Source organism: Danio rerio, chromosome 9 (assembly GCF_049306965.1).
Source record: "Danio rerio strain Tuebingen ecotype United States chromosome 9, GRCz12tu, whole genome shotgun sequence".
In the NCBI taxonomy this organism is placed as follows: Eukaryota; Metazoa; Chordata; class Actinopteri; order Cypriniformes; family Danionidae; genus Danio; species Danio rerio.
The window spans coordinates 56,286,904-56,311,840 of NC_133184.1; the positions used below are offsets into that span (position 1 = coordinate 56,286,904).

Genomic DNA, 24,937 nt, shown 5'->3' on the forward strand with positions numbered 1-24,937 from the left:
ACAAATTGTGTGTTCCCATCAAACTTAAAGAATTACATTTAAAAGTGTTACACAATATCTACCCCACAAATGAAATTGTATGTAAATTCGGTAATCCTAACTCAAATTGTGACTTCTGTAACGCAAGCAACGAATCAATTGATCATCTGTTTGTCAAATGTCCACGAGTTAATATGTTTTGGTATGATTCATCCGTCTATTTGTCATCACAATTTCAACATCAAGTTTAACATTGACTTTTCCATGTATGATATAATTTGTTACTTTTCTCATGACAAACATAATATAATTTATAGGCAATTTATTTATTTTTTATGGGTAAATATTATATTCTCAAATGTAAATTTTCTTTTTTGCAGAAAAAGTTGCAGATTTTTTTGTGACTGAGTTTATTTACTGCTTTACAAAATGTTTACAGCAAAAAAGTGTTAAAACTGTGAAATTTTGTAAGGACTTTGTAAATATTGCTTCATTTGATCATTTGCCTCAGTACTCTGTTTATTTTTTATTTTATTTATATTATTTTATTATTAATTTTACTTATTTACCATTGTACTTGATGTCATCCATTGTTATGATTAATATGTTTGTATTTTTAAAACACAATAAATAAATAAATGAATGAATAAATAAATAAATAAATAAATAAATAAATAAATAAATAAATAAATGAATGAATGAATGAATGAATGAAGGAATGAATGAATGAATGAATGAATGAATGAATGAATGAATAAATAGTCTAACCTCCTCTCTCATTGCATTTTCTCAAAGGTTGTTGGAGGTCTCCATTTTCTTTTACTTTGTAATTATAATATTTCTAAACTGCATTGAAAACTATCAAACATTCACAAACGAATGCTTGTTTCCTGGAACTTGGTTTGTAAACACAATTTCTCACCCAATAGATGTTTCATTTAGAATAATAAGCATATTTTATTTAAATCCAAAGCATTGTTTTTTGAAAATTGATTCAATAATAATATAAATTTAGTGAGCCAACTTTTAAACCAAGATGGCCTTCTTTTAACTTATTCAGATTTTTTACCTAAGTTTAAAATCCCAATAACTCCTGTAGAATATGCTGTAGTAATGGATGCTGCTGTCCCCTCTGGTTTACAAATGCTTTGTAAAAACACATTCCCCTTCTCCTTTACTGTTCCTGGATCCTCTTGATACTGCTGTTGGTTGAATCTGCATGTCCTCCTCTATTAAAAATAATAGTCAACAAATTCAAACTCGCTTTCAAAGGGATGTTGTCTCTCATGTAATGACTTTCTGGAATAGCTATGTTAATGATTTGTTATGGCCCAAAATTTGGAATACCTTATAAATACTTAATAACAAATAAAGTAAAAGAAATTTCTTTTAAACTTTATATACACTATGAACAGCAGCTACGCTAATTATTCTCCATTTCCACCTGGGGATACTCATCCCGAGGCCCTCAGATTATGCGGAGTCACTGATTCGATCCAAGACCAGCGACGAGATGATCCCAAGGTGTCCATATCCGGGACCAGGCCGTATCCTGAGCTGCTGCTGTGCTGGTCATGGGGGAGTGGAGAGCATGAGTCTGATTCCTGTGACGCTCCAGGGACAGACGAGTCTTCGCTGAGGCCATCTTCCAGCCTCCACCGCTGAGACTGCAGCTCTGCACAAGACTTTTGGCCAGCGGAGAAATTAAAATGGTCGTGCCCAACTGAGTCTGGTTTCTCTCAAGGTTTTTTTTCTTCACTCTCCTATCGGTGAAGATTTTTTCCCTCTCCGCTGTCGCCACTGCCTCGCATCGTTCAGGATCGGTAGAGCTACGCATCGATGAATTTGCTCTTCAGTGTTTGGACTCTCAGTAATGACTTTAAATCACACTGAACTGAGCTAAACTGAACTTAAACACTAAAAACTGAACTACCCTGTTCCAGTTACTATGACCATTTATGTGAAGCTGCTTTGACACAATCTGCATTGTAAAAGCGCTATACAAATAAAGCTGAATTAAATTGACTGGCCAGCCCAGTCACCAAACATGAACATTATTGAGCATGTCTGGGGTAAGATGAAGGAGGAGGCGAAGATGAATCCAAAGACTCTTGATAAACTCTGGGAGTCCTGCTGAACGCTTTCTTTGCCATTCCAGATGACTTTATTAATCAGTGATGTGAGTCATGTCAGAGATGTATGGATGCAGTCCTCCAAGCTCATGATGGAGTCAGACACAATATTCATTCTGTCTCCACTGCAGCAGGACTTTATATTCTATACTGGACATTATTTCTGTTCAGTGATGAGACTTTAGTCTAAGCAGAGTCAGACCGCACTGTCCTAATCAAATCATTAATAATCAAGGCATGATTATATTTTATTGTGGTCATATAGGCATCATCTAGAGGCCTTTGCCTTTCATATGAGCCACTTCTGATACCAAATAATCAACTAGAAGTCAACTTATTATTTGCGGTTCCTAAAACTAGGACAGGCGACAAGACTTTTGTCAGGTAGTGAAATGACAATCCAATTTAATCTTACATTTTCCCAGTGATGGGTTGCAGCTGAAAGCTGCGGAAAACCTATGCTGGATAAGTTGGCGGTTCATTCCACTGTGGCGACCCCTGATTAATAAAGTGACTAAGCCGAAAATGAAAATGAATGAATACTCTTCCATTGCAGGACTTCTAGAGACAAGCATTCACACTCATAACGGGACAAGCAATTTTATTATTGCAGGGCAGGACATTATTCACAATTTCAGCTTTTGTAAATTCAGAAAAATCATTCGTAATACAAAATATAACTAACACTGTACACTGAACAGAGCCGACTCAGAAAAAGGGCAAACATGAGTTTGAAGATCTACACTGAACAGTGAAGCAAATGTGTAAAGTGCAGTAGCTGCTACTCAGTCTGCAACATCTCCAGACATTTCTAGCAAAATTCATTAATTCATTGCTCAAGATCGTGACTCGAAATAAAAGCAGGTTTCCTAAAGATCATCCCTTTGTGCTTTTGTTCTTTTCCAAAGCTCAGTGCGACCATGAAAGCATCCTGAGAAGTGCGTCTTCATCAAAGTTAACTAATTACTTGATAATAGATTCATTTCAGGATATATCCACACTTTGGCATTTCTCTTTTCATGTCACATAAGCGTGCCAGCAAACAAGACCAATATAAAAAACAAATCCTGAATCGAACTAAACATCACATTTTTTAAATTTTACACAGGGTAAAGGTCAGATACAAAAAAAGTGCACATACAATATGTTCGGAATAGTATACTACCATACTCGTATTATTTCTGAAAGCACATTGAATATAAAGGACCTACTACAGAAGACATATGCTGGAATAATTGGCGGTTCATTCCGCTGTGGTGACCCCTGAAATAGAGACTAAGCCAAAGCGGAATTAATGAATGACCTACTACACTGATCCAAACGTATAAAACAGAAAACAATGCAATGTAGAATGATTACAGTCATTTAAATCGTCCACTCGCAGTGTTTCCAATCAACCAGGAGCATTATTATGGTAGTTTTTTAATAATTTTAATTTAATAATAAGTTTTTTAATAAAAATCCTTGATTTATCTTCATGCAGGGTTCTTGCTGGTTTCAAGTCATATGTAAGATATTTTAAGACCTTTTTTAGACCATTATAAATGAAATTTCAGATTTATGCAGGATTTTTTTTTGGCCCAGTGCAAAATGTTTTTTATTTGCCTCATAAATAAAATTAAAATGAGATAATTTTACTTTTTTTTATTTTTTTTTTATTTTATTTAAGTATTTTTTTCTTATCCACATATTCAAAATTTGTTAAAACAAGTGAACCATACTTGTAAACATCTACATTTTTCAACATAGTTGAAAAGTTGCAGCTAATAGGTGCGTTCGACATAAAGCTCAGCTGCAGCCGGTGATCAACGAGATTAGCCGAGCGCAGGCGGGGGCGGAGTTAAAAACGGAGCCGTCAAGCCGGACAGCTGGACACTTCGGGGCTCAAAGTTGCTGCAGTCATGATGACCAATCACATGGCGTCATCATCATTTTTTTGTTATTTTTATTTAAAACAACAAAACATTTACAAATAAAACAGAATACAGTCTCTACAAACTATAGTTCCTTTTTAAACAATGAGGGAATTATGAATAAAATATATAACAAATGCATGAGAGAAAAACTTTCCAATGTAAAACGCAATGCAAGGTGTTTTTATTAAGTCTTAATAAATAAGATTAATTTGGATAATGAAAGCATTTTCAAAAAAGCACTTTAATCCAAAAACATTGAACAAAAGGTAAAATAAGTGAGCTACACTTTAAGCAGATGTTTCCCAGAAAGACCAGGTATAAACTGCTATATATATATATATATATATATATATATATATATATATATATATATATATATATATATATATATATATATATATATATATATATATATATATATATTATAATCATAAAATCATTTTATAATTATTTAATAAAATAGTTCTTAAACTTAATTTGTTAAGAGAGCTTTAGGGTTGCAGGATCAATGATGATGATTATTTAATTTCAAGTCTGTAAGATTTATTTGAGTTCATATTTAGGTTTTCACTAAAATATATCATTTAAATCGTTCAGTAAATCGTCTGTATAAAAAAGGTTGAAAATAAACCTGTGCAAACAAGCCAGCCTTTATAACCAGATTATTTAACAAAAGATGATTACTGCAGTAAAATATATGTAGTTTTTTAATAAGCAAGATGTGTACAGGATAGAGAGGGTGTGAAAAGTGAATTGTTTGTTTTGAAAGTTTTGAATCGGAATTTGTCCAGTAATAAATCCGAAATACACGTGTTTGTTGTCATGTGGTGAACTCGGCCAATCGTGTAATATCGGTGTCGTCATCAAAGCTCCAGCAGCCGCTCTTCAGATGCTGCACGGTCTGAATCAGCCGTCTGATCTCGTAGCGCTGTCGCGGTACTTTAATGCCACATGTGACAGTCACGTGGCGTCTGCGCAGCATCAATCCGGACAAGATTTCTAACCAGCATGCACTGCTTTAAGACAGATTTCGATTAATCTGCGCAGCGCTGCATAAAGTCGAACACACCTTTTAGCTCCAACCATATTCAAACACACCTGAACAAGCTAATCAAGGTCTTACTAGGTATACTTGAAACACCCAGGCAGGTGTGTTGAGAGCTAAACCCTGCACGCACACCGGCCCTCCAGGAAAGAGATTGGTGACCACTGCTAGAGTGTGTTTGTGTGAAGTTTGAGCTGAAAATAGCACACAGATAATGTTTTCTACCTCTCTGACAATGACCCTTTTGGGTTTTGATCCTAATTGTGCAGTTTTGGTGACTGTGGCTCTAAATTCAAATGAGATTGTGTATGCAAATTGGGATGCAGCAAAAATGTACCTGCAATTCTAGAATCACCAATATTGTGAGCTAGTATTCTATTCCGAACACAACACATTTCTCCAGGAATGAAAGAAGAGCACCGGACCGGTCTAATAGTGGAGCACAGGATCAGTTGCATTATTATATTGAAGACTATTATTGAGGAAGCACGACAGTAAATCATGTGACGTATGAATCTGGTGTTTGTACACATACTAAAACCCCTAAAGAACGAGTAAATAAAGTGACTGGAGGTGCATTAGACAGAAGAGTCATAAATAATTCTGTTCTGACGTCGACTATTATGATTCAAGGTGCTTAATTATGGGATGTAGGTGAAGAGGAGTCGAGTACACGTTCTGTTAGTCAAAAGGGGAATGCTATGATGGACTTTTCGTACAGATTTTGGTCCAGTTTTGCAGGGTTTGTTTTTGAAAGCCTGGTTTACACCTGCTATTAGGAGAAACACATCACTTTTATTTTCTGCTTCAGTTTCTTTTAAGGTAAAACACCACAGGTGAACGGGGTAAATACTGTATTTGATTCAATACTGTTTATTTAGCATCCTCATGTAACGGAGGCCAACGGAGGTGCTCTAACCTATAAAGGTGCTCTAGCGACAGATGCTAGAGGCCATGGTCTTTAGCCTCCTTGGTAGAGCAACTGACTCCCATGCGGAAGGTCGCCGGTTTGATCCCAGCTCGGAGCGGGTAGGGTGGCGTAGGACCGGCAGGGTTACATTGGTGCCGTGACCCGGATAGGAGTGAGGTTTAGGGGGGTGAAAGTAACGGAGGCCAGCTAGTGTGTGCTGTGCAAGTAAACCTCACTCCTCTGACCTATAAAGGTGCTCTAGCGAGAAACGCTAGAGGCCATTGTCTTTAGCCTCCTTGGTAGAGCAACCGACTCCCATGCGGAAGGTCGCCGGTTCGATCCTAGCTCGGAGCGGGATGGGTGGCGTAGAACCGGTGGGGTTACACTCACAATCTCCTAGTTTATACATTATATTAAGAATGGCAAAAATAACTCAGTACAACATTTAAAATATGTATAGGATTTCACTAAATACGCATGGATGGATTTGCTCTTCAGTGTTTGGACTTTCAGCAGTGAATATTACACCACACTGAACTGAACTTCAACTCTGAAAACTGAACTGACACCGTTTACATCTACCATAATCTTCTATGTGAAGCTGCTTTGACACAATCTACATTGTAAAGGCGCTATAGAAATAAAGGTGAATTGAATTGAAAAGAGGCACTATTTAATTAATATTCTTGAATCCCTATTTAATTCACTATTTAATTGATTTATATAATATCAGAGTGATTAATCGGTCAAATAATTCAACTTGTGTTTTGAATGTTTTTTCTTCTCAATCAGTTATAAAAAGTGAAATAGCCTAAAATCTGAAAATTGTCCAATGCATATAAAAAGATGTATTCGCCTGTGATGTCTTGCCTTAAATCTCTTCTTAAGGCCTGTTCACACCAAGCAAGATACCGATAAAATTAACAATAACAATGTTAAAAAAAGCATAGTTCACACCATAACCTTAACAACAAAGATGTAGAGAAACTATATTGTTGTGATCACTTTTAGAATAATTTTGTCCTGGCTGATAAACAATAAAAATAAAATCACCTCAGGTATTCAGTGCTGGTTTTGGCATCTTTATGTTTCCTCTGAAGATTCTGGGGAAAATAATTTGTTTTTGTTCCACTACACTAACTGCAGTCAGTAAATTCACTTGATTAGATTGATTACATGAGCTGGATTCACGTGTCAGATCTGCAAGTAGCACACTGAGGACATCTAATGGTTACATGGGGTAATGCAAAAAAAAGAAGCATCTATTGTGGAAACAATTGATTATACCATGGAAAATATTGTTAAAAATACATGCAAGCTATGTCAGTCTGGAAACTGAAGTATAAAAATAAAAGCACCTCAGGTATTCAGTGCTAGTTTTAGCATCTTTGTGTTCCATCTGATGATTCTGGTGAAAATAAGCAGTGTTTTTATTCCGCTGCAATAACTGCGATCGCTAAATTCACTTGATTAGAAAAATTACATGAGCTGGATTCACTGGTCAGATGCACTAAAATGCAGCACACTGAGGACATCTAATGCTTACAAGAAGGAAATGCAAAAATAGATGCATCTATAATGGAAACAATTGATTATACCATGGAGAATAACAATAAAAAACATTAAAGCTATGCACGTCAGGCTGGCAAACTGTGTACAAAATACACAAGCTGGATTCACTGGTCAGATCTGCTAGTAGCACACTGAGGACATCCAATGGTTACATGGGGTAATGCAAAAAAGGAAGCATCCATCTCGGACAAAAATTGATTATTCCATGGGAAATAATGATAAAAAAAACTAAATGTCAGGCTGGCAAAGTGAAGTATAAAAATAAAAGTACCTCACGTATTCAGTGCTAGTTTTGGCATCTTTGTGTTTCCTCTGAAGATTCTGCGAAAAATAATTTGTGTTTTTATTCCACTACACTAACTGCAAACCCTAAATTCACTTGATTGGACAGTTTACACAAGCTGGATTCACATGTCAGATCTGCTAGTAGCACACTGAGGACATCTAATGGTTACACAAGGGTACTGCAAGTTTTGGCATCTTTGTGAGAAAATAATTAGCATTTTATTCCAATACTAACTGTGATTGGAAACTGTGTGCACTGACTGTGATTGCAAAATTCACTGTGTGATTAGATAGATTACACGAGCTGGATTCACTGGTCAGATGCGCTAGTAGCACATCGAGGACATCTAATGGTTACAAGAGGATAATGCAAAAAAAGAAGAAGCATCTATCATAGAAACATTTGATGATACCCTCTGAAGCAATGCTAAAAATACATAAAAGCACCTCAATATTCAGTGCTATTTTTAGCATCTTTGTGTTCCCTCTGAAGATTCTGTGAAAAATAATTTGTTTTTATTCCACTAAACTAACTGTGATCACTAAATTCACTGTGTGATTAGATCAATTACACGAGCTGGATTCACTGGTCAGATCTGCTAGTAGCACACAGAGGACATCTACTGTTTACATGGGGTAATGCAAAAAAAAAAAAAGAAGCGTCTATTGTGGAAACAATTGCTTACACCATGGGAAATAATGTTAAAAATACATGCAAATATGCAATTCAGGAAACTGAAATTAAAAAATAAAAGCACCTTAGGTATTCAGTCCTTGTTTTAGCATCTTTGTGTTCCCTCTGAAAATGCTGGAGAAAATAATTTGTGTTTTTATTGCATTACACTAACTGCGATCTCTAAATTCACTTGATTAGATAGATTACATGAGCTGGATTCACTGGTCAGATGTGCTAAAAACGCAGCACACTGAGGACATCTAACGGCTACAAGAGGATAAAGAAATTGATTATACCATGTAAAATAATGATAAAAATACATGGAAGCTATGCTAAGACAGACTGAAAACACTAAAGCATTCAGTTATTCAGTGCTAGTTTTAGCATCTTTGTGTTCCAACTGAAGATTCTGAGGAAAATAATTAGTGTTTTTATTCCACTGCACTAACTGCGATAACTAAATTCAATTGATAAGATGGATTACATGAGCTGGACTCACTGGTCAGATATGCTAAAAAGAAGTATACTGAGGACATCTAATGATTACAAGAGGCAAATGCAAAATAAGAAGCATATAATATGGACAAATTGATTATACCATATGAAATAATGATAAAAAAAACTAAATGAAAGCTATGCAAGTCAGGCTCAAGTATAAAAATAAACAACTCAAGCTCATTCTGAAAACGTAGTCCCGCGGACGTTTCTGGAGAATAGGTAATGGGAGGTATGTACGGCTGCATTTATTTTTTTCAAGCGAACGCTGCGGGGCGGTGTGACGCTGTTCCCTTTCCCGCCTGCTGGCCGACCGCTTACCTCCTTGGTGAGGGCTTCCCTGCTGCAACCCGTTTGTCCACTCAGCTCACCGTGTACGTCGGCAGGCTTGAGATGCAGAGAGGAGTTGACCACGGCGATCGGTTTCGAGCCTGGGGAAAAGCGGTTCCAGCAATCAGGTAAGACAATAACAGAATCCCAAAAATAAGTGAACGAGTTTCGTAACAGGGTGAGAACCCGGTGAAATCCGAAAACACGGTAGAAAAAAAAAAATCAGGGCTTTTCTTTTTTTGGACGACTTTTGTAAACTGTTGCTCGGGTTTAGGGAAGTGAGCGGGCGGGCGGGCGGGTCAATCGGTAAAATTGGTTGGGTTTAGGGAAGGAGGAGGGCGGGTCAGCCGATTGGCCGGTCGCGCAGTCAATCATCCGGTCAGTCGGACAGCGGCCTCTGGTGGGTTCACGCGAGAACAGCGCAGGCGCGAACTGCACTCGCGAGATTCGCAAAAATAAAAACTGCAGCCATACGTACCTACCAGGACGTATTCCGCGGTCTCCAGAAACGTCCACGGGACTACGTTTCCAGAATGAGCCTGGGTTGAAAATAAAAGTGCCTCAGGTATTCAGTGAGTCCCATTTGAAGATTCTGGGGAAAACAATTTGTGTTTTAATGCCATTAAACTAACTGCAATTTCTAAACTCACTTGATTGGATAGATTACACAAGCTGGATTCACTGGTCAGATACGCTAAAACGCAATATACTGAGGACATCTAATTACACGAGCTGGATTCACTGGTCAAATGCACTAGTAGCACACTTAGGACAACTTCTTGCAATAATCCTTACCCTAACTAAACATAAGCAAATCTCTTATAAACCCAAATATATTTATCGTACATCTATTGTTGTTGTGCTTGGTGTGAACAGCCCTTAAATCTGAAACGCATGCGAATAGCAGGTGCAGTATGGGCTTGTTTTGGGTGTTTAATCATGCGGGTCACTGATCTCTAAATGGTCAGGAATGGGCAGCCCCGTCAGGACGGTCAAACACTTATTCCACACGCTAAAAACAGGGCAGATGGGCTGTGAGAAGGCGATGTCGAAGGTGTAGAGGTGTTGCGTTCCCGCTGCATCGTAAAACGCCAGAGATCCAGAGTCGTAGTCCAGCAGGACGCCCAGACGCCGCATGTGTGGAGACGGCTCGATGGGAAACTCTTTACTGTTGTGACGAACCGCCCACGAGGTGTTACATCGGCTCAACACCCAGGAGGTCGAGTCCTTTCCCACCCAGCCGTGTTTGGGGGCTGATTTGTAGGCGATGCCGATGGCAAACCTGCAAGCATTTAAACAGTGTAAAGACTTTAATATCAGTTTAATAATGCATGTATTTGATTAAATCTACAGCAAATAATCAGGCAAGTCATTGTAAAACAGTGGTTTGTTCTGGAGACAATGCAAAACTAATATCGCTTAAGGGGGATAATAGTATTGACCTTAAAATGCATTTAAAACAATTAAAAACTGCTTTTATTCTAGCTGAAATAAAACAATTAAGACTTTCTCCAGAAGAAAAAACATTAGAGGAAATACTGTGAAAACTTCCTGAATCTGTTCAACATCATTTGGGAAATATTTGAGAAAGACAAAACAAACATTCTCAGAAGGGAGAACAGTTTTGACTTCCGCTGCATGTTAAGCCTCATTGCCGCTGTGTGTGTTTTACCATGTGCTTCCTCCAATCAGCACCTCCCAGTAGTGGCGTCCGCTGTCGATGTACACGTTTCCAGTCACACCGTAGTTTCCGGTGCCTCCAAATCGGTCCTGTGCGTGGCTCTTCATGGAGGACGCTTCGTCCCGCTCCACTGTCAGATTGTCATGTGACACCTTCAACTTCCTATGGGCCGACTTCGGGTCCAGTTTAAATGGCTGACCTGCGATTAAAAAAGAAATAAATATAAATTGCACGCATAGTGCCCTATCATACACCCAACGCAAGGAGCGACGCAATTGTTGTTTGCTAGTTTCAGCTCGACGCAAGAGTCGCTTTGATGTTTTGCGCCACTCTGTTTAAATAGCAAATGCATTTGCGCTCATATGTGCACCCATAGTTGTTCTAGTCTAAAAAAGGAGGCGTGTAAAGGTGCATTGCTGGCGTGTTGCTATTTTGAGGAACTAATATAGACTGCAGAATAGACCATCTGAGAGGAGGTCTAAAGTCCAGCACAGAGCGGGTTAGTAGTGCGCCTTGCTTACACACTGCTTAATATACACAGGATGTACAGCAATACACACATATCTTTACAAATGAACAAAAATTAAAGGATTAAAATATTACAAAAATTATTAATTTCGACATCAATATAAACAGCACTGCCTCCATGCCTTCGTCACCTCGGGAGGCTTTTTCAGTTTATTCACAACAATTTGCATTTGTATAATGTTATCATTATTAGCAGTATTATTTATTATCTGCATATTTATATTTGTTTTATTAAAGGGGTGGTCCACTACGATCTCATATTTTAAACTTTATCTGATGTGTAATGTAGCTGTGTGAACATAAACAACATCTCTGAATGTAAAAAGTTCTAAGTTTAATGCAAAGGGAGACATTGGTTTTTACAGGGTTAGCTTAGCAAAGCCTACAATGAACGAATTTTGGGGACTACAAAAAAATACTTCCGCCCCCTGTGACATCACAAGTTCGTTTACTGCGCATCCCACACTGCGCATGCAGGTAAGGGCTGTGGCCAGAAGCACTGTAAGGTTATAGCAGAGATGAAGCTAAAAATGCATCTAAACACGCAGTGGCGTAGCGCAAAATGCGGAGGCCCCCCCTGCAGGGATCGCTGACGGGGCCCCCTGATGAAGTTTGGGGGGGGGATGGATGCGTCATACGTCAATTTGCATATCACTGACGTCATCACGTTCTACCGTTTCTGTTTGTTTAACAGCCTATGTTTAATAAAGGGGTATTTATAATTGCACTACACTTTATAAAAGCATGTTTATTTAACTAAATTTATTGCTGTTTGAATACAGTATATCATTATAGATATGTTGTGAATGTGCAGTAATCTCTCATATGTAATAAACTCAGACAAATTCAGAAACTGTCACTAAAATATCTGTGATTGTGAACAAAAAAAAAACGAATAAACGGTCCAATTAAATTGTTAAAATAAAGGAGAAGTAGATCGGTTTGACTGTACAAGGGAAATACCTTCACACTGCCTGTGCTAAATCATTTGTCGTCGGTACGAAGAGGGGTGATCTGCTCTCGGGCTGCAGGTGGGAGAGGCTGCTGTAGAGGACTGACTGGGCCGCCTGTCAGTGCTGTGAGGCGGGGGAGGAGCCGGCGGCACCACACGCAGCTCATTGAGAAGAGTAGGGACGGTACAGTATGGACAAATGACAGTCTAAAAAAAACTCCAATAACACACAAAAAAGTCGCTAGATTTGTCGCTAGGGGGGGTCTGAAAAGTCGCTAAATCTAATGACAAAGTCGCTAAGTTGGCAACATTGGCGGCAAGCAATCAGAATGAAGTAGTACACCGCTTGAGAGGTGTTCAGAGAACACAGACCTGTGAACTTTGGTTCTGACCACAGTTGTTCCCAAGAGTTTGATTATTGCGGTTGCCGGATTATCAATTATTGAAAATTGCGACGACGCGGGGCCCCCTACTCACAGAAGAGTTTAAGCCCTGCGGGTCCGTCCGCTACGCCACTGTAAACACGGCTGTTTCCACAGAGCTTTGCTGTTTCTGTATTTGGGCTTCCAAAGGACAGGACACAAAGACAGAAGTGCCATTAGTTCAATATTAATTATCTTCCAGAGAATTATAAAATACTCAGCAAGCATGATTTGACAAAACAGCTCCAGAATCTCTCCCAGTTCAGTGCTGGATTCGGCTAAAATCTCCTCAAAGCAGAAGTTGTGATCTACAAGTAAGTGTTTTTATTAGTTAAAATTGATCATGACATGTACACTGTCTAGCGTTAACTGTATGCTGTAGTAATGATGTAAACAATGCGAAATGCTGCTTTGCGGGCAAACGATTTAGCTACAAACTCACATTTATCACCCAAACTCCTGTAAACACACACACTCACTCCACCAGCACGGTCTCTTATGTGTGTGCGCACGGGACTGCACTGATTGTCTTCAGGCAGCTTTTCCATGTGTTTCACATCTCAGATAATGAAGTCGCAAAAGATATGTGGATGATTCATATTACTTACACCTGCATATTCCGGATACTCGTGAAAGACATCATAACGCATAGAGTTAAAAAAAATACAGATTAGCTTACCTGACTAGTGGTCGCAGCAGAATAATAAATCAAGGCTCAACAGGTAGCATCTCACATCTTGTGTTTTATTCTTCAGTCACGATATATTACAGAAAATAACTTAATCCAAGCATCAGAGAAAAAGAAAGTTACAGAAAGTTCACACCACACACACACACACACATAGACGCACACACAGACGCTGTTAAAGGAGCCGCACCCCATTTTCACTCCTTTGTTACAGACACTTGTCAGATGTTATTTTAGAGAGCGGGCGCGAGGTTGACTGCATGTTTACACAGCAGAAAAGCGCATGCTTTTACGGGCGTGACGTGGAGCCGATCCGCCAATAGCAGCACATTATGATGATGATCAATCAGAGTCACTTAAGGGCGGGCCTTTTAGAGGAACTAGGAAATATGACAGTCGTTTTCATGTTAGCTGAGTAGCTGTGTATGATCAAAGTGAGATTTATAAAAAAATAACAAGATTTCCTTCAAGTGAAACATGAACACACATTGCTTTGCATCTTATAAACACAACCAAGCCTTAAAATTACATTCTGGACCACCCCTTTAAAAACAAGCTTAGATTTGCCCACCTGTCAGGTTTTAGGCCATATGGGGCACAGCATGTGTACACTTCCGTTATTATTGTTCATTTATTCGTTTGCTGTAAATTAGAACTGAATTTAGGAATAGTTTGGACACAAATCATTGTGCTTAATAAATGAAATTAATTATGTATAGGCTAAAGGATGTCTGTGAGTACAGCACGTTTCTCTATCCATGAGAGCGAAAGTGAAAGTAACGAATGAGGAGGCTCATCTCTCATTCTCGAGCTGCAGATGCTCTGTTTAACTGTTTTCTCTCTAGTTTTCTCGCTAGTTTTTCCACTTACAAAGTCCACCATGTAAATAGCAAATGTGCAATGGTGCGACACAACTGGCTCTTAAAGGGAATGGGAGATGAGACTCTGATTGGTTTATTCTCAAAACACACCTGTAACTCATTAAGAGAATAAGCTCAACCCTGTTAGACCAAGCACCAAGGGGCAAAGTGGATTTTTCCGTCCTTAAAATAGCAAATGTGGATTCGGACACGCCTAGATTTTGTGCTAAGATCATTAAAATAGAGCCCATAGTGTGTTTAGAGAGTGTAGGTGAATATAGCAGCACTCACTGTTGGTCTTGAGTTGTCCCGGTGGGCTGCTGCGGCTCCCCGCCTGATTCATGGCCTTCACGATGAAGATGTATTTGGTGCCGCTCTGCAGACCGTGAACGGTGTAGTGATTCTGCTTAATGTTGGGCACGATCATCCAGCTGTCCATCGAGTTACACAGACCTCCACAAACAAACACAAGTCAAACACACTTAAAGGTACAGTTGTAGTCAGAGTTATCAGCCCCCCTGTTTATTTTCCCCCAATTTCTGTTTAACGGAGAGGATATTTTCTTCAACACATTTCTAAACATGATAGTGTTAATAACTCATCTCTAATAACTGACTTATTTTAATCTTTGTCATGATGACAGTAAATAATATTTGACTAGATATTCTGCAAGACACTTCTATTCAGCTCAAAGTGACGTTTAAAGGCTTAATTAGGTTAACTAGGCAGGTTCAGGTAATTAGGCAAGTTATTGTATATTGATGGTTTGTTCTGTAGACTATTGAAAAATATATAGCTTAAAGGGGCTAATAATATTGAGCTTAAAATGGAATTTAGTTTTTAATATATATATATACATACACACACACACACACACACACACACACACACACACACACACACACACATATATATATATATATATATATATTAAATGAAAGAAAATGAATTCATTACAAGAAAATGAATGAATGAATGAATGAATGAATGAATGAATGATAGAATAAGGGGATATATATATATATATATATTCACATATTTTGTCATTCATTCATTCTTTTTCTTGTCATCTTAGTCCCTTTTTTAATCCGGGGTCGCCACAGCGGAATGAACCACCAACTTATCCAGCACATTTTTACACAGCGGATGCCCTTCCAGCCGCAACCCATCTCTGGGAAACATTCACTTACACACTCATACACTACGGACAATTTAGCCTCAACAATTCACCTGTACCGCTGTGGACTGTGGGGGAAACCGGAGGACCCGGAGGAAACCCACGCAAACGCAGGGAGAACATGCAAACTCCACACAGAAACGCCAACTGATCCAGCCGAGGCTCGAACCTGCGACCCAGCAACCTTCTTGCTGTGAGAAGCACACAGCACTACCAACTGCGCCACTGCGTCGCCCCTCATATTTGTATAATTTGCAAATGCAACAAGGTTAAAATGTTTGTAAAATGTTGTATTTCAATGCGTACAAACTGAAAACGAAAAATAACCATATCTGACGATCATAATGGCAGCCGCCTCTCCTTTAATTGCATCATTTATTTGTGGTTTATATGTGCGCTTCTGTCCTGAGATCAGCCTGACACCAGCACTTCATTGAGCCCTATTATACACCCGGCGCAATGTGGCGCAAGGCGCAACGCAATTGTTGTTTGCTAGTTTCAGTTTGGCGCAAGAGTCGTTTTGACGTTTTCCGCCACAATGTTTAAATAGCAAATGCATTTGCACTCATATGTGCCCATAGGCGTTCTGGTCTAAAAACAAAGGCGTGTTGAGGCGCATTACTGTCGCGTTGCTACTCTGAGAAACTATAATAGATTTTTCAATAGATCAGAACAAAGCCAGTCTATTGTACAGCACAGATCGCGTTAGCTGTGCGCCATTTTATCTCCTCAACTTTGTTCTCAAGTTCAGCTGGTTTTTGGGGTTGTTTTTCACTCATGTTTGACAATGCTTTGCTCAAGGTATTATAAGGAAAGGTAACTGTTAATCTGGGAGAATGGCTTTACTCTGCATCTCCCGCACACCAGTGCGTAGCCTCATATGCTAACAAAGGCAGTTTCACTGTCTTTGTTGCTCAGCAGTGCACACGTTACAGCTAATTTCTTTATACAGTATGCTTGTTTAATTCTGCTGTCCGTATATTTAAACATGTAACTTAATAAACAACTTTGCCTGCTTTAAGATGTAGAGATTCTTTCTCTTTATCAATGATGATAACAACTTTAATGGAGTCAGATTAGTTACAATGGAGTCAGATAAATAATGGATTTAAACACGCCATCCTTCAACTGCTTTCTGTTTCTGATTATTAATTCAGAATAGCAGCGTAAGCTTCAAGCCTTACAATGGATATATCTTAACATATGAAAAATAATTAAAATGTTAAGGATATATATAGGATATAATAAGGATATATATAGGATATAAATATAAAGGATTAAAACCTATTATTTTCTAGCCTACATAAATATGAAAACCACTGCCTTCATGCCTTCTTCATCTCGGGAGGCTTTTTTTGTTTATATGTGACAATTTGCTTTTGTATAATGTTATTATTATTAGCAGTATTATTTATTATATCCAAATTTATATTTGTTTTATTAAAAACAAGCTTAGATTTGTCCACCTGCAGGTTTTAGACCATATGGGGCACAGCATGTGTATTTGGATATAACTCAGTTGTTTGAGCTCATTTTGTTATTATTGTTCATTTATTCGTTTGCTGGAAATTAGAACTGAATTTAGAAATAGTTTAGACACAAATCTTTGCGCTTAACAAAGGAAATTAATTATTTATAGGCTAATGGATGTCTGTGCGTAAAGGTTTCCCTATCCACAAGAGTGAAAGTGAAAGTAGATTATGAGAGGCCTTATCTCTCATCCTCGCGCTGCAGATGCTCTGTTTAACTGTTTTCTCTCTAGTGAAGCTTTCAATTTTTCCACTTACAAAGTCCGTCATGTAAAAAGCAAATGCGCCATGACGCAACTGACTCTTAAAGGGAATGGGAGATGAGAATCTGATTGGTTTATTCTCAAAACACACCTGTAACTCATTAAGAAAATAAGCTCAACGCTGTTAGATCATACGCCACGGCGCAAAGCGGATTTTTCCATTTTTGTATTAGCAAAAGTGGATTCTGACACGCCCTGCATGCGTTTGCGCCCTGCGCTTTGCACTTTGTGCATGGATCGTCAAAATAGAGCCCGTTGTCCTGTAAGTACAGCGTGACCTTATTCACTCAGTAAAGCTTTTTCTGTGCTCTCCTCTCTTCAGGCTATTTAATCTACAGTCATACTGCACACTATAATCTGCTCTACTTCTGTCTAATCCACACTGCACATCTACGCACACACAACCAAACACAGCGCGTGTGTGTGTGCGCATTCTGGAGGAACTGGGTTTGCTTTTGTGTCATAATCACATCACATGCTGTTATTAATGGCTGCAGTTAATTTAATTTGTTCGTTAAATTCATTCGTTCTTTCTTTCATTTGTTTCTTTTGTTTGTTCGTTCCTTTGTTCATTCTTTCTTTTATCCGTTTTTATTCATTGATTCATTCTTTCTTTTGTTCTTTCATTTATTCTTCCGCTCTTTCTTGCTTTCATTTGTTCTTCCATCATTCTTTCTTCCGTTTATTTTTCTTTCTCTCTTTTATTCTTTTCTTTCCTTTGTTCACTTTCTTTCGTTCTCAATCTTGTTTGTTTGTTCTTTCATTTTCTGTCTTCTGTTCTTTCTTTTGATTGTTCGTTCCATTGATCATTCTTTCTTTTATTCGTTTGTTCATTCTTGCTTTCGTTCATTTTTTCTTTTGTTCATTCATTCTTCCTTTCTTTCTCTTGTTCTTTCTTTCTTTCTTTCTTTCTTTCTTTCTTTCTTTCTTTCTTTCTTTCTTTCTTTCATTTTTCTTTGTTATTCTTTTTTTTCATTTGTTCTTTCTTTCATTGTTCTTACATTATTCCTTATTTTTCTTTCATCATTCTTTCGTCTTTCATTTTCTTTCTCTATTTCATTTTTTTGTTCTTTCCTTCGTTCATTCCTTTGTTCATATTTTCTTTTCTTCTTATTCTAGTTTGTTTGTTCTTTCTTTCATTATTTTTTCTTTCTTCTGTTCTTTCTTTCATTTGTTCATTCATTCCTTTGTTCATACTTTCTTTTGTTTTTCTCTAGCTTGTTCTTTCTTTCTTTTTCTATCTATCTATCTATCTATCTATCTATCTATCTATCTATCTATCTATCTATCTATCTATCTATCTATCTATCTATCTATCTATCTATCTATCTATCTATCTATCTCTTTTCTTTCTTTCTTTCTTTCTTTCTTCTGTTCTTTCTTTCATTTGTTTGTTCATACTTTCTTTCATTCTTCTCTAGTTTGTTTGTTCTTTTATTTTTTTTGTCTTCTGTTCTTTCTTTTGATTGTTCGTTCCGCTGGTCATTCTTTCTTTTATTCGTTTGTTCATTCATGCTGTGGTTTATTCTTTCTTTTTTCTTTCATTAATTCTTCCTTTCTTTCATTCTCTTGTTCTTTCATTCATTATTTTTTTTGTCATTCTCTTTTGTTTGTTTATTCATTATTTATTTAATTCTCGTTCTTTCTTTCATATTTTTTTCTGTCGCTCTCTTTCGTTTGTTCATTCGTTCTTTCTTTCATTTGTTTGTTCATTCCTTTGTTTATTCTTTTATTTTTTTGTTTTTTCATTCTCTTTTATTTGTTGGTTCCTTTGTTCATTCATATTCTTTCTTTATTTAGTTTCTTCAATCATTCACTCTTCCTTTCTTGAGTTCATTTTTTCTTGTCATCCTTTCGTTTTTCTTTCTTTCTTTTGTTCTTCTGTCATTCTTTCGTACCTTCATTTTTCTTTCTCTATTTCATTCTCTTTTTTGTTCTTTCCTTCGTTCATTCCTTTGTTCACATACTTTCTTACACTCTTCTCTAGTTTGTTCGTTCGTTAGTTCTTTCATTCTTCTGTTTTTTAATTCTCTTTTATTTGTTCATTCATATTCTTTCATTCTTTCTTCAGTTCATTCATTCCTCCTTTCTTTAGTTCATTCTCTTGTTCTTTCGTCATTCTCTTTCTGTCTTTCTGTTTCTTCATTCTTTCCTGTTCATTTTTCTTTCTTTCTTTCATTCGTTTGTTCATTCTTTCCTGTTCTGTCATTGTTCTTACGTTAGTTTTTCTTTCTCTATGTCATTCTTTTATCCTTTCATTGTTTCTTTCTTTTGTTCTTTTATTGTTTATTCTTGTTTATACTTTCTTTTGTTCTTTCTCTAGTCCTTTCATTCTTCTGTTTTTTCTCTCTTTCGTTCTGTCTTTGATGTTCTTTTTTGTTGATTTTTCATTCCCTCTTCTGTTCATTTTTCTGTTGTTTTGTTTATTTTTCTATCATCCTCCTCTTTTTTTGTTCTTTCTTTTATTTGGTCCTTTTCATCACTCTTACGTTCGTTTTGCTTTCTTTTGTTTGTTCATTACTTTCTTTTCTTCTTTCATTCTTTCTTTAGTTGCTTTTACATTCATATGTCATTCATTCTTTTTCATTTGTTTGTTCGTTCTTTCTATCATTCATTATTTCAGAATTATTTCTTGCATTCATTTTTCTTTCTTTTCATTACTTTTGTTCCTTCTTTCGTCTGTTCTTTCATTCGTGTTTTTCTATCATCATTCTCTTTTTTGTTATTTCTTTCATCCTTTTTTCTTTCTCCTTTATTTCTTTCTTTAAAACATCAGTAGAAATAGAAATAACAGGAATGTGAATAAACACAATGACAATAACAAATTATCTTGGTCATATTTAAGCAGTATTTAGCCTTTATAGCCAATAAAAATAATATAAAAATGTTATCAATAATATCAATACTACTACTACTAATAATAATATCAATAATAATACTAAAGTTGGTGTTGATGAAAGTAGTATAATGTGATGACGGCAACAGTAATATTAATATTAATAAAGGTAACAACAATAATAATGATACTTTATTTTAAGTCACAATTCATGCTACAAACAAACCATTAACTAAGACTATTCAATCAATAAATGGCTAATAATCTGCTTATTAATAGTTAATCACATAATCATAATCACATCACATGTTGTTACCAAGGGCAGCATTTAATTTAATTTAATTTAATTTAATTTAATTTAATTTAATTTAATTTAATTTAATTTAATTTAATTTAATTTAATTTATTCGTTTGGTCAGTCATTCTTTTTTCATTTGTTCTTTCTTTCATTTTTTCTTTTATCGTTCATTTGGTCTCTTTTGTTCATTTCTTTATTTTTTCTTTCTTTCATTCATTCTTTTCTTCTTTCATCATTCTTCATTTCTTTCTTTCTTTCTTTAAAACATCAGTAGAAATGGAAATAACAGGAATGTCAATAACAGCGATGATAATAACAAATTATTTTTGTCAAATTTAAGTAGTATTTTGCCTTTATAGCTAATAATAATAATAATAATAATAATAATAATAATAATAATAATAATATAAAAATGTTATCAATAATATCAATACTACTACTAAAGTTGGTGTTGATGAAAGTAGTATAACGGGATGACGGCAACAGTAATATTAATATTAATAAAGGTAACAATAACAATAATAATAATAATAATAATAATAATAATACTTTTTTTAAGTCACAATTCATTCTACAAACAAACCATTAACTAAGACTATTCGATCAATAAACAGCTAATAATCTGCTTATTAATAGTTAAAGTAGTAGTTGGGTTTAGGTATTGGGTAGAATTAGGGATGTCAAAAAAGACACAATACTAATATAGCTAATAAACTGGTAATATATTAAACTAAATTGTTAGCCAAACACACACACTTAACGCATACCCCATCTTTCCTATCTTCTGTGTTGTTTCTGATCATGTTATGTTGCTTAATTAAAACAAAATTGAGCAGGATTTATAATAAAATCATTGTGCGCTGATATAATTTCTCCTTTTTTTTGTTCAGATAAGGGCATTACACCCAGATACAGTCGGCCTGTATGTGGTCATCTGGAGTTGGTTTACTCACTGACTACGTTGGCCTGTCCGGTGGAGATGGTGTACTGGAGCTCGTATGAAACCACACTGAACTCGTCCTCTGATGTCCAGTGCACCGTGATGGTGTCGTGAGACGCGGTGCACAGCTCCTCGCGGATGGTGGGAGCATTCGGAGCTGCGACACAACAGATCAAAATAGAAATCATATCAACTGCTGCACATGTGATCTTGCAATATGCATCTGAAATGGTAATGCGAGTCTGGATTATAGAGTCTGTTAGGGTAGTCGCGTTACTATTAACTAATCTTACGATACTATACCAGCTGAAGTATCACGATACCAAGCAGCAGGAGTGGGAGTAAGTCACACATGTGCAAGTCACCAGCAAGTCTCAAGTCATAACCTTCAAATCTCAAGCAAGTCAAGTCAATTTTTGTCAGACCTCAAAATCTCAAACGTATCTCAAAATCTGTAACGTATGTGTATGGGCTATCTATAATATCTGAACTCGGAAGGCAATTTTGAACCTTTAGATTCCACATAGGCGAGGCAGTGGCGCAGAAGGTAGTGCTGTCGCCTAACAGCAAGAAGGTCGCTGGTTTAAGCCTCGGCTGAGTTGGCGTTTCTGTGTGGAGTTTGCATGTTCTCCCTGCATTTGCATGGGTTTCCCCCGGGTGCTCCGGATTCCCCCACAGTCCAAAGACATGCAGTACAGGTGAATTGGGTAGGCTAAATTGTCCGTAGTGTATGAGTGTGTGTGTGTGTGTGTGTGAATGAGTGTGTGTGGATGTTTCCCAGAGATGGGTTGCGGCTGGAAGGGCATACACTGTGTAAAAAATGTGCTGGATGAGTAGGCAGTTCATTCCGCTGTGGCAACCCCGGATTAATAAAGGGACTAAGCAGACAAGAAAATGAAGGAATGAGATTCCAGATAATATGTATAGCCCATTTTTACAGATTTTTGAGATCCATGGTCTGAAATGGTTTCTTGTTTTGCCAAATTTAATTCTTCATTTTTCCCCCCGATAAATTGTTTTTAAAAAGATGCACGCGAGTAAAAAAAACTAGAATATAGCATTTAACATTGTTTTAATGCACTCTTTTTTTGATTAAACTTAACCCCTAACAAGTCAGAAACTTAAACTTTAAACATTAGCATACAAATACAATACTATCAGAGCTTCTCATATATATATATATATATATATATATATATATATATATATATATATATATATATATATATATATATATATATATATATATACATACACAGTTGAAGTCAGAATTATTAGCCCCCCTCAATTATTAGGGCCCCTGTTTATTTTTTCCCACAATTTCTGTTTAACGCAGAGCAGATTGTCTTCTACACATTTCTAATCATAATAGTTTTAATAACTCATCTCTAATAACTGATTTATTTTATCTTTGCCATGATGACAGTAGATATTTTACTAGATATTTTTCAAGACACTTCTATACAGCTTAAAGCAGGGGTCACCAACCTTTCTGAAACTGAGAGCTACTTCTTGGGTATCAATTATTGTGAAGGGCTACCAGTTTGATACACACTTCTTAAATAACAATTTTTCTCAATTTACTTTTAATTATATGTTGTTATTATTAATGATTAATGATATTCATCTATGTGAAGACACTGATGATTTCTCACAATAGTTCTCAACAATGATTTAACAAGGTAAGAAACTGAAATATCAATATGCAACACTTTATTTGTCAGAAATATTTTTAGTTTTATATATATATATATATATATATATATATATATATATATATATATATATATATATATATATATATATATATATATATACCTTAATGTCATTAACAAATTTTGCACCAATGCAGGTGTGATTTAAAAATAATAGCTTCAAAAAATACTAGATTCAGCTTACTGGTATGTGGTGCAATGGTGAGCTATTTTTAGAACAGGCCTGTGGGCAACTCATGTAATCTTCGTGGGCTACCTGGTGCTCACCATGTTGGTGACCCCTGGCTTAAAGTGACATTTAAAGGCTTAACTGGGTTAATAAGGTGAACTAGGCAGGTAAGGGTAATTAGGCAAGTTATTGTATAGCGATGGTTTGTTCTGTAGATTATCGAAAAAAAAAATAGCTTAAAGGGGCTAATAATTTTGTCCCAAAATGTTTTTAAAAAAATTAATAACTGCCTTCACTGTAGCCGAAATAAAACAAATAAGACTTTCTCCAGAAGAAAAAATATTATCAGACATACTGTGAACATTTCCTTGCTCTGTTAAAAATCATTTGGGAAATATTTAAAAGAGAAAAAAAATCAAAAGGGGGCGAATAATTCTGACTTCAACTGTATATATATATATATATATATATATATATATATATATATATATATATACATATATATATATATATATATATATATATATATATATATATATATAGTCATAGTATCGCGATGTTACCATAGTACCGGTAAACCGTGCAACCCTACAGTCTGTAAACACATATGAGATTTGTAGAGCCACTGCAAAGTTTAAAGTTGCTGTATGTCCATTTATGACTCTTCTTAAGCATAAAACTACCATAACATTTCTGCAGATGTTTAAGAACCATGCTCAGTGAACATATTTTTACGGTGGCTGCGAGAGCTGCAATTTAATAAAAAACATATGCCAATTACAAAATACACCAGCAAATTATGAAAAGACCATCGGCTTGACAGAAAATGTGTTGCAAAACCTCACAATGCAAACACATTACGAAAACGCAAAACAAAATCTGAGAAATTAAGAAAATTGCACATTAATTTAAATTAATTAAAACACATTAAGAAAATGTGGGGAAAATAAAATAAACACTAGGCGGCGTTGAGCCTCAGAATCTTAAGAAAGAGCCTCTAAATCCACCTATAAGCCAGACTTTCTTTCGCCAACATTGTGCTGGCTTTAACATCCATAATGTAATTGTTATGAAAATCAACTTTTGTTTGGTCACATTTGTCAAGCTTAATGTGAAGTTCATTTGTGCCAAACATCAGTCACAGTGGGGCTGCCATGTTGTCAAAATCCAGGCCAATCGAAATTAAAAGCAGAATAAATAACAGTCGTGAAATATACACATCTTAATGTGACGTTAATTAGAAGTGGTCCAAACCCAAGACTGAGGCCAATCGAATTATAAATCAAACCCAGATATGTGAAGTGTCATGTTCTAACATGAAGAAGACATGTTTTAGTGGCAAACGAGCAAACATATGGCAGAAATGTGGATGGTTTGACTATTATTAGCATGATGCACAGCAGCAGTGAGCAGTTGGCAAAGAAATAAACAAAAGTCAGATCCAATCTGTGTGTGTTTGTGCCTCATGTGTCTGCCGTCTGCCATCTTTCACAATACAGGACCTTAGAGAGACACTCATGACACCAAATAACATGTAAA

General features: G+C 36.3%; 1 protein-coding gene across 11 annotated transcripts in view; it reads right to left on the minus strand.

Moving 5' to 3' along the window:
• Nucleotides 1–6,609: 6,609 nt before the first annotated feature.
• Nucleotides 6,610–24,937, minus strand: part of mid1 (midline 1) — a 144,531-nt gene continuing 126,203 nt past the window's right edge. For 8 of the 11 annotated variants that reach the window (XM_073913317.1, XM_073913316.1, XM_009305009.5 and 5 more), the window contains 4 exons: nucleotides 21,528–21,671; nucleotides 14,763–14,924; nucleotides 11,013–11,220; nucleotides 6,610–10,622 (listed from right to left, as the gene is read on the minus strand). In XM_073913317.1, the coding sequence (XP_073769418.1) occupies nucleotides 10,274–10,622; nucleotides 11,013–11,220; nucleotides 14,763–14,924; nucleotides 21,528–21,671 (863 nt within the window). In that variant the 3' untranslated portion in view covers nucleotides 6,610–10,273. Of the gene's footprint in view, nucleotides 10,623–11,008; nucleotides 11,221–14,762; nucleotides 14,925–21,527; nucleotides 21,672–24,937 lie in introns of those variants that run through there. The other 3 variants (XR_012385703.1, XR_012385701.1, XM_073913318.1) reach the window with 2 other exon arrangements.